Source organism: Haliaeetus albicilla, chromosome 20 (genome assembly GCF_947461875.1).
Source record: "Haliaeetus albicilla chromosome 20, bHalAlb1.1, whole genome shotgun sequence".
Classification (NCBI taxonomy): Eukaryota; Metazoa; Chordata; class Aves; order Accipitriformes; family Accipitridae; genus Haliaeetus; species Haliaeetus albicilla.
In genome coordinates this window covers 26,868,542-26,879,014 of record NC_091502.1, presented here as the reverse complement: position 1 = coordinate 26,879,014, position 10,473 = coordinate 26,868,542, and the positions used below count along the sequence as shown (strand labels likewise).

The 10,473-nt window shown below is 56.2% G+C and overlaps 1 protein-coding gene and 1 long non-coding RNA gene across 3 annotated transcripts; one reads left to right on the top strand and one right to left on the bottom strand.

Annotated features, from left to right (window-relative positions):
- Nucleotides 1-1,317: 1,317 nt before the first annotated feature.
- On the top strand, nt 1,318-10,473 carry LOC138690194 (uncharacterized). Its single transcript, XR_011329019.1, has 3 exons — nt 1,318-1,888; nt 2,945-3,086; nt 9,985-10,473. It is a non-coding gene; the product is annotated as an uncharacterized lncRNA (long non-coding RNA).
- KCNE3 (potassium voltage-gated channel subfamily E regulatory subunit 3) lies at nt 6,890-9,370 on the bottom strand. Of its 2 annotated transcripts, none has more exons than XM_069808696.1 (2): nt 9,008-9,370; nt 6,890-7,739 (listed from the first exon to the last, which is right to left on the bottom strand). In XM_069808696.1, the coding sequence occupies exon 2, from the start codon at nt 7,724-7,726 to the stop codon at nt 7,418-7,420; it is 309 nt and encodes a 102-aa protein (XP_069664797.1). In that variant the 5' UTR covers nt 7,727-7,739; nt 9,008-9,370; the 3' UTR covers nt 6,890-7,417. The 2 variants fall into 2 exon arrangements, with proteins under 2 accessions (XP_069664797.1, XP_069664796.1); XM_069808695.1 differs by lacking the exon at nt 9,008-9,370 and adding an exon at nt 8,478-8,763.

Sequence of the window (10,473 nt, the reverse complement as noted above, 5' to 3'; positions counted from 1 at the left end):
GGTAAAGAGCATATCCATTCTCCTTTACATGGTTAAATGTATCTGTCCTCCTGGCAGGGTTGGGTTTGCAGTGTCTCAGTATGAACAGTGATGCACATATTTTGTTCTTACCAATGTGTTTAATGTTTTTTTCCACAAAAGAAGGGCTAAGCATACCGTGATGTCACCGCACATCAGAATTAAAAACATCTTACAGTCACATTAGCATCCTCAGTCATCTGGTACCGCAGACCAAATCCTCACCCACAAGAAACCAGATTAGCTCTGTCGACAGCACAGCTCTGTCCAGCCCTGTGCTGGAGAGCCTCGGGGCTGAACCCAGCCGGTACAGTGTTTCCATGGCAATTTTACCGCACACAGTTTATTCCGGATTGCCTGCAAACGGCCCAGGGCTCCCATGATATTCCAGGTTGGTTTTCTGCCCCTGGTTTCTGCAGTGAGCCAGGGCCATGCTGGATGAACCCAGTGCATCCTTGCAGCTCACTGCCGAGCCTCTCAGAAGGCACTATGCACGCCCTCGCTCCACAGCACAACTTTTGTTTTATTATCTATGTATCCTGAACACCCTGTTCTTCTGTGCCTCTTGGGTTACCTGGTAATAACACAGCGACTCCCTTCATTTCCCTCTCTCAGAGTAGTGTGTTGCCAGAAAGGCAGTGCAACTCTAAACGCATCCAGTAATGACATCCCTGCCAGTTGATAACATGCTGCATGGGGAGGGGCGGTTGCCTTTTTGGGCCTGAATGCCATTTTTAATCTGATCTGGGGTCAACGCAGATGAAGTGCTTTGTCCTGAAGAAGCGCAGGCGCTCTGCAGGCAGAGCACGAAGAAAGGGAGCGCACTGGCAAGGTGGGAAGGATGCAGCAGGGACTACCAGGATTAGGAAATGGCTTTCAAATTCTGCAGCTGCCGCTGGCTTGGCGCTTTACGATGTCAGCCCTGGGAAGGCCTGATCCTGCACCCCCCTGCACTGACAACACACTCCTTGGCTTCCTTGGGAGCATAACACCCTAAATACCTATGCTTTAAAAGCAGTATGTAACATGCAACTCAGAGCTGCTGGAAAAACCCCCACTCTCAGCCCAAAGAGAGGGCAAAGAGCAGCTCTCCTCACCATTGCCACAGTCTCAGCTTTCCAGTTTGCGGGCCCCACCACAGCTGGCAAATGCTGCTGATGAGATCTTTCGTAACAGGCAGCTTGGAGCCAAAAACACACTACAAGTCCAATTCTGCCAGCGGGCATGTGTCCGAGGCAGCAGCCCTGAGCGAGCAAGCGGAGAGGAACTCAGGCTCATCACCTCTTCCCACCCTAATCTTTTGTCCTAGCTGATAAAAACCATTTTATAGGCTCTGGTGACTAAGCATTTAATCTAGGTCTTAATCAACTACTGCGTGTAGGGGTGATGGTATTTGCTGAGGCCGAGTAGGAGAGTGGGTTAGTGTACCAGGAGTAGGTGTGGGAAAGCCACAGTGAGCATCCCCATCCCCAGCACCCCTCTGGAGTAGGCACTGATTCAGCTCTCCACATCCTCCCTTAGATTGGGGCATGGGCTCCTTCCAGGGCTGCTATTTCACTGGGGGAAATTTCGGCGCTTCCCGCTTGCTGGGGCCTCAGCACCCCAGGGAAGCTGGCTTCGGTCACCAGTCCCCTCGTATATCAATGCCTGTCCTTTGCAAACCAGAAACCAAACACAGACCTGGTTATTTTTAATCCTCCCCTCTAGGTATTAATAGCCCACACGCGTGTTCTGCTGAGCAGTTGTCCACCAGCCGCATCCATCTGCAGAAAAGAGATGTGATGGGTCCATTTCCTCTGGTGAGAGAACAAGAAAGAAGTATGGACCAGGCTTTTCACCCCAATTTATCCCCTCAATCCCAAAGTACAAGGTAAGTTGTGTAGAACTGAGAAAATTTGTGCCGAAAACTTTCTGCAAGGAGAGTACATGAGATCCTGGGTGTCTGGGATTTTCTGATTGTCAGGAAAAATAAATGATGCTTTGATCTTTATTAAGAAATGCTGCTTTTTCTTACCACATGGTGCAGGTTTTGTAGGTACCCCTAGGGCAGTCAGGCTGAACTGAACTGTCCCATGATTGCACAGTCCCAACAGTTATTTTATGACCAGACCTTTGATAACATTGCTATAGCTTATTGCCAGCATGTGCAGATCATCCTTCAGCTGGACTGACCCCAGGTCTCCCTTTCCCCTCACCTGTATGAGAACAGTGGAGGAAAAGGAAAAAAATGAGCAGGAAAAGGGGAGACAGACAGACCTGCGTTGCTGGAACAGCTGCGGTGCAAAGGAGGCCAGGGCCATGTCTCATGTAGAGAGGGTCCAATGTAGCCCCCAAACCCAGATTCTGCCTGCTGAGGGCTCCTCCGCTAATTAATTTGGCAGCTCTCGGTGCCAATTTGGGAGCGCACGAGCAGCTGTGCCAATTTGGGAGTGCACGAGCAGCTGTGCCATCGCACATGCAGGTCACCATGGTACCAGATGCCAGGGAAAGGAGATGGTGCTCTGCACAGAGGCTCAGAACACCAAAGTCTCCTGAACACTGCATTTTTCCACTGTATGCTTTAAAAAAAAAAGCTTGTAAAATGACTTATCTGGGTTAGGCAAGAGCGGGCAAGACTTGTCTGGATTAGGTGCCCAGCGCTGCTTTACGGAGGGCTATGAGTGAAAAACACTGCAGCAGGAAACATCAGAGCGGCTTTAGGGAAGAGGGACGTGTCAGAGGTGGGTTTTGTGCTGAGCATTCCCTGGAGAAAAGCCGTCAGGAACGGGTGCAGAGATGCATCCCGCACTGCCAGCAGCACGCAAACCCGACCTCACAGAGGGGCTGGAGGGGGCTAGCTCAGACAGGCAGAAAATTGAGAGGGGCAGAATAAATGTTTTTCATGCCTGCACGTAATTTATTTGGTTTCCCACATCTTTATGTAAAGCATCTGACACCAGCCCGGTGTGAGAGAGGCGACTCAGACAGACATCCATTGCAGCAGGATGATAGAAAACAGAGGAAAAGGCCCACGGAGGACTTCCAAGCGACTGACCCTGCATGGCAATTCCTGCAGAGCTTCCAAACAGGTCAGGTTCTTTGGTTTAAGTCACTTTTGTTTCTCTCGTCCCTCTGAACAAGGGTATTGCTCCAGCTGTGATGCCGCAGGGCTGTCAGCAAGGCAGGTTGTAGGAACAGGCTGTGTCTCTAGTCAGAGGAACTGATGTATTTAGAAGAAATGGATGTGTTTCGGACAGTGAGGGTTTCTGACCTGAAGCAAAAGCTTGTGTGTCCAGGAGCAGCCCCCTTCCCGTAATAATGACCTCATGACCTCCCAGAAAATCCTTTTAAGATAGCACAGGGAATGGCCAACCCCATCTCTCAGCAGGGCTGATTGTGTTACCTCGCAGGAGGACATCACCTCTACTCTCCCTCCAGAGGAAGATAGGTAATAATGAATAAGTAATGTCACTGCTTGAAACCAGTCGTGTTTCCGTAGGATGCTGTGAGCTGTGCCGCAGAGTTTCCATCCAACACCTGCAGCACTGAGCCCCACAGCCTTGCACCTGCGCAGCCAGGACACCGTTACAGCTTCTTGTCCAATTTCTTGTGGGTAGCGATTGCCACTGATACACGAACTGCCCTTAATCCTCTCCCCAGCTTTGTCCACCCCTTGCTTTGTAGCATTTAGTTGTACTCTATACATAGGACAAATAGAGCTCATTAAGACTCCTTAGTAGCTAGCAGTCATTTAATTAGCAAATAAACATCACCCAGCAGTATCTATGCACCAAACCTATCAGCCAAATCGTGCTGCAGCATCTGCCGCAGATCACAGCGTGCTCCAGCCAGCACAACTGGCATAACCAGCAAGAACAGCTGACAGGGAGGGCAAGAGGGACCTGGGGAAGTTACCCCAGGAATGTACCAGGGAACCCCCCGCTGCAACATGGAAGATGCTTGTCCTGCATCCATCTGCTGCAGTGCAGGGGATGCTCGTCCAGCATTTCTCTGCCCTGCCATGAACTGGGAGTGCTTTCCCCTTCCCTCCCCCCCTTTTTTTTTTAATGTTTCCCAAGATTAACTTTCCCCATCATGACCCCTGTCTACCACAGGCTGCAAATAAGCATTCGTTTGTGTGAGCCTGGCTCAGCACACCTGATAGGAGAGCAGCGTGCCCTTCCCAGACCAGCAGCCCACTACTCTCCTGCATGCCTGCCCCATCAGCAGCACCCGATTCCCACCGAGCACTGACTGCTGTCTTGGAGAAGCAGCTCCCCTTGAACACACCTTCCCACACCTCAGTCCTGCTGTGCCACATAGTCAAAACCAGTATAGTACAAACTGCTGGAGGCACCTCATGCTGTTAGCTAAACATTCACTGATACCTGCTGGCATTGCTCGGCGATACCATTGCTATCAGTCACTGCACTGCTACCGTTTCACCTTGCACAGTTCTTATCGAAATGCCCAGCATCGAAGCAGGTCCAGGAACAGACCTCCACAATTCCCATTGCTCTGACAATCCTCCCAGCCAAGGTCAGCCTGAACTTCCCATACACACAACATTTCGAGATCCTTTTCCAAGTACCGGGCAAACTGCTACAGACATTGTCTCACCCGTGATTCATTGCTGCGTGCCAAGGAAAAAAATCTTAAATAAATTGGCCTCGCATGAACTCTATTTTTTTTCTAGCTTCATTGCTTAAAACCCAAATGTAGTCAGCTATGATTTGCATGGTTGGGTTTAGTGATTCAGCCAAAGCCAGTGCTTCCCCAGCTCTTCTCTCTGTGCACCTGAGTGCATCTCCTTGCTGTTAAAACAAACCACATGAGTGTTACCCAGAAATCATCTGCTCCTGGGGCTGCAGCACAGGGACCAAGGCCAGAGCCCCATCGGCTTTGACGAGGAATCTCTGAACTCTGGGATGAGTACCTAATCAGTCTCGAAACCCTTCCTCCAGCAGCTGAAGCAAACCCATTTTGGGAGGCTGAGCTCATCAAGCTGACCCAGAGACGTTGAGTCCCAAGGGGACACCATCCAGCCTGGAGCTGTGGGTCCTGAAGGGACAAGCCTGGCTGCTGTGGCCCCGGAGAACCCAGGGTGCCAAGGGGAAGGAGCAGATGCCCGTGGCGGGGGCACCCCGAGGCAGCTGCCACAAGGTGGCACTGGCACCTTGTCACCCAGCCTGGTGGCATCCAGCCAGAGAGGCCCCAGAGCTGGGGGCACCCAGGGCATCCCCCCAGCCCTGCCGCGGGCTCTGGTCCGAATTTAACTGCAGGGACAGACAGGAGGAGCTGGTGACGGATCAGAAATCAGGTGAATCATGATCACTGCAGCAGCTACATCTTGCAGGAGGGGTTTTTTGCCCTTTAGGGTTGTCTGGATTAGAGAAAAGCAGCATTTTTTTCAATTTTTATGACATGCCACCCTGTAACAGAGTTGTTCCCAAGGGTCACAGCAGCAGAAGAGACTCTGGGGTCACCAGATCCACCCCAGCCACCCCCTGTCCCAGGAGGACCAGTGGCCATCAGGAGAGGCAAGACCACATCACCGGGGAGGTTTGGGGTACCACACTCACCATTCAGCACCCTTCCCATCACCCCCATCCTGGCCCTGGTGTGAGTGGCTGCTCTGCAGCTCATCCCCCCGGAGGAGCCGGAATTAGAGGAGGACAAACACCGCGAAAGTGGAGAAAACCCAAGCATGGTATGTGCTTGCACAAACCAACCCGGCGGATTGTTGCTGTCTCGGCTGTCCCCACCTGGCCCAATTCCCCTGAATTATTTGCAGATAAAGGGTTTATTTTCCTTTCCCAGCGCTGCAACCACAAGACAAACACAGTGAAGCCTCTTGAGCTACTTCCTGCTTGGGCAGAGTGCCGGGGGACGTTGGTGGCATTTGCTCCCATGTTCCCAGAAAGCCCAACCGGCACCTCATGCCCGGCTCAGAACTGACAGCGGGCTCAGCCCCAAAGCAGGCAGCCCCCGAGGGCTCCCCAAAACTCCTTGCCTTGGGTTCTGTGCCCAAGCCGAGGGCATGGGAAATCAGGAATTGGTCGCTGAGCTGCTGCCATCCTAGTGCCTCCGGTGCCAAGGTTTCCAGCCCTACCCCAAACAAGCTCACATCCAGTATTATTTTTTGGATTAGGGTTTGGCGTCACTGTTTGGGCTCAGGCATCGCAGCCTTGTTTAACCTCTGAATGCAGGCGGAAAGGCCCCTATGGGCCAGCTAATCTAGCTGCAATTAAAGATATTAATTATGCCATTATTAACAGGTTAAGACGTGCGAGGGACTGGGTCACCGATGCTGCCCCACAGCCTGTTTTGAAAGACGGGGACGTTTACTGTCCTGGACACCAGCCACGCCACAGGCCAGTCCCAAACCCAGCCAGCTTAATAGCAGAGCTGAAGCCAAGGACCCCAGCAGCACCCGAGAACATCCCCTTCCCGTCCGCCGCTGCGCCCTTGCCCCGTGGAAAACACATTTGGGACCTGCGGTACAAAAGGCCAAAGCTACAGCCGACAGCAGGAAGGAAGCAGGAAAAACTCCGGCATCACCGTCCGGAGCCCGGAGAGACCTTTGGGGACATGCAGAGCCAGATGCCTCCGGCCAGGCTTGGGCCATGCTCGCAGCGTGTGCCCGTGGCTCAAGCGATGCTCCCTGGATGGCAGCGGGGAGGAAGCATCTCGTGTCCTGGGATGAAGGCTGCGATGTCACCAAGGAGTTGCCCTTGATGCCACCTCGGCAGCACACAGGGAGCAGGTTTAGCCCTCACCGCATCCCCTGGGCTCTGGCAGCCAGGGCAGGGCACCAGCATGCAGGGGTGCCCTACAGATTGCCCCCGGCACCAAGAGAGCACTTTGCTTGGAGAAGAAGCAAACGCAACCCCACTGGAAACCACCACCTCCTTTAATTCCCCGCCAGAAAAGCGGGGCCCAGCCCAGCTCAAAAATTACAGGGTTTTAGCACCAGAAAAGCCCACTAGTCCATGTCACGAAGCTGCTGGGAGCCCACGGAGGTCAACGCTGGCTGATCTGAGCAGGGAAATGGTAAATTTTTCTCCTTGAAGACCCCTGCCAGCCTTGGCAGGCCACGGTGGGAAAGAAGCTGCCTCTGCCATCCCCATCCCCCACAGGGCTCAGCCGAGGTGGGTGTGCGGAACCGGGACCTGCCCACGGGTCGCACCCTGCCAGCTCCTGCCAGACGGGAGCTGTGGCCCAGCTAGGATGTCCCCACGCTGCTCACACTGGGGCTGAGCACCTCCATGGGAGTACGGGGGGTGGGGGGGCAGTTTCCCAGCAGTTTTGGGGCCAGGCTGGCCAGCAGCTCTGCCCCATCCTGCAAGCAGTGGGATGCGCAGCAGCGACGTGACCCCAAACCCACCAGCTCCCGGGGACCAAGGCGTCGGGACCGGGCTCAGATCATGGAGACCCTGTTCTTGATGTAGACGTGGTACGGGTCGCTGCGCTTGTCCACTTTGCGGGAGCGGGTGTAGCCCAGGATGAGGCTCCCCACCGTGACGGCAAAAAGCGTCATGACGAAGAGGATGTACATGTAGGCGTTGTCATTGCGGCCGGGATGGCTGGTGTGGGTGCTGGCGTTGCGTGCGATGGTGGCGGGGCGGTCAGTGGGACAGAGGATGACCCCATGCAGTGTCTGGTTCAAGGCATTAAGCACTGCCTGGAGGCTTCGGTGCCAGGTCTCTGTCCGGTTGTCCTCCTCCATGTCCTCCTCCAGGCTGTGGGGAAGGACAGGGAGGCTCAGCTGGGGCTGCCCTCGTGGTAGCAGTGCCTCCGGGACAATGCCAGGGATGTCCCGCCGGACCCAGCGATGACCCCACAATGATCCTTGAAGTGTCTCCTCTGCCACACAGCAAGGGTAGGAGCAGGGGTACCCAAACCCTTTGCATTCGTGGCAGACTTCTCCCCACATTTCACTCCTCCATGGAGGGAATAAAGCACCCAGACCTTCGGGGCAGCTGCCTGCCCCCATCTCTTCCCTGGGGCTGGGGACAATGCGGGGACACAGCTGTCCCAGGGTGCCAGGATGGTTTTGTTCAAAGCCTGCTCCCCACAGGGATGCGTGGTGATGGTGGGCACCACCTGCATCTTGCACCCTTCCAGGTGCAGAGCCAGCACCCAAGGGACCCTGGGGGGGCTGTCTGGGGTCCCCCACCCTAAATAACAGCTCCGGGACTGATCCTGCCATGCATCAACCCCACTCGCTCCAGGCCAGGTCCCCCCCAGGTGAGCAGGGACCCCCTTTTCTCCCCGTTGGTCCTAGCCCAGGGCCAGGAGCCGCAACTGCCCTGGCAGAGGGGCGCAGCTCCCCACACACCCCTGTGGACCCATCCCAAGGGGTCACTGCCCTAAAACCCCCCTGGGGACTTTCTCCCCATGGGTCCCAGACCCCCTCTGACCCCCCTCACAGTGCCCCTCTGCCAGCCCACCCTGGACCCCCATGTGCCCTCACATACCCTCGTGTCTTGCCAGGGCCTTGGAGCAGGTGCTGGCCGGGAAGGGACACGGGAACACGGTCCCCCACGTGTGCCATCCTTCGGGACACACCGGCCCCACAAACCACTGTTGTCCAGTGTTAAATCCCCCAGGGTAGCCACTCCGTCCCCCCCTGCTCCCGAGCACCCCGTGCCTGCAGCACTGGCAGCTCTGCCTCATGCCCAGGCAGCTGACCCCCCCCCCCCCCAAAAAAGGTCACCCCAAACCCAAGGTGCATTTCCCAGGACGAGACCCCAGCAGCAAGGAGGAGGAAGGGGCTGAGCAGCCATGAGCCCACAGGGATGGACTCAGACCCGGCTGTCTTCCCGACTTAGAGACAAGTTTGAAGCAGGAGGAGGCTGAATTTGGGAGATTTAGGGCAAGATCTGGATTTATCCAGGAGGGGATGCACAGATGGGCTGCGGCATGGGGGGAACCTCGCGTTGGGGGGGGATAGGAACAGAGAGGGAAAGGGAGGACTGGGGAGGTGGGAAGGGGGGATCGCACTCACCCGGGGTGCCCTCCCTGCCTGTGCTGCTGCCAGGCTGAGCCGGGACTGGAGCATCGCGGGGCGGTGGCGAGGGATGCCGGCTGGGCTGGGAGTGCCGCACAGCCTCCTCCCCTTCCCGGGGCAGAGCCACCTGCCAAAGCCACCCAGCCCCGACACGGGCCACCAGCCTGTGCCCAACCCCACGGGTCCCACCACAGCCCCCTCGCCCTGGCCGGATACTAGAGGCCTTATGGGGTCAGGAGAGCCGGACCCTGCGTTTCCCTCTTGGCACACGCTGCCGGTCATGCTTTCCTGTCCCTCCTCCGTCCGTCCCTGCTGTCCCCAAGCCCTCGCACCAAGCACCAAGCCTGCCTGGGGTGCCTTCGTCCCTGCTCACCATCCCTTCCCAGAGCTGAGCTGGCTCCATGAAATAGGATTTCCCCCCCCAAAGCCCCCCCCACCATGGCCCTTCCAGCCCCATTGCTCCCAGCACAAAACCCCTGGGGGCTGTGGGGTGGGTGCCCACGGGCAGGCACCCATGGGTGGCTCATGGGGACCCACCAGCACTGCGCAGCGGCAGAGGTACCCCAAAGCTTGTGGGGCAGAAAGAAGGCCTGGAGCAGTGGGGGGGGAGCTGCAGGTGGGGGTCAGGTCCTGCTCTGAGCAGGGCGTGGGGACTTTATTTGCCATTTTCCATTTCTCCTGACCCCAAAGCATCTGTCTGCCTGTGGGGCTGCTCCCAACCGCCCATGGTCAGTGACTCCGACACAGGCTTCGGGTCTGCCAGCAACCGGGGTGGCTGTGGACGTGCCACGCACCAACAGGGCAAGGTTTCGGGGAGCCCAGACTGGGTGCTGCCCCTCCTGCCCATGCAACGGGAGAGCCGCAAGCATCCCCGAGGGGTGGCAGGCAGCTCTGGGGAGCTCAGCCTCGGGTTGGCTTCTTACCCCTTGAGAAACCTGTTGATTAAAATCAAGTTTATATGTGTCTACCTATAGGTTTGCATTGATGGGCACGGACCCCACTGCCATCGGGACCCCAGGGTGGCCATGTCCCTTCACCCGGGACGGTTGCTGCGAGCCCACACGGATGCTGCACGGCCAGGACAGCCATTTCAGAGGAGCTGATGCCGCCTGCACAGACCCGTGACATCTCCTCCAGCACCACGGACCCAGCAGAAGCAGGTCATCATTGCCCAGCCCGGACACTCAATCCCACGCTGCGTGGTCCCACGGGGTCTGGGATGGCTGCAGCTCCTCTCCTCGGGCACCCCAACCCCTTCCCCTCCTCCTCCCGCTTTCCCACCGTGTCGGCATCGCACTGGTGGCCTTTCAACCACCGTTTACAGCCTCTTATCAGCAATTTTCCACCCGCCCTGACACCATGGTGAGGATTTTTGCAGTGCGAGGATTTCTCTGGGCACAGGGCGAGAAAAAGGTCGTTATTCATAAAGTCTGGGGGTAAATAAACAAGCAAAGGATCAGCAG

Excerpts from the sequence above, each read along its gene's own strand:
- KCNE3 (XM_069808695.1), bottom strand. The coding sequence starts at position 8,554 with ATGGCACACGTGGGGGACCGTGTTCCCGTGTCCCTTCCCGGCCAGCAC. Across the intron at positions 7,740-8,477 it reads GGCCCTGGCAAGACACGAGG|CCTGGAGGAGGACATGGAGG; the intron begins GTATGTGAGGGC and ends CCTTCCCCACAG.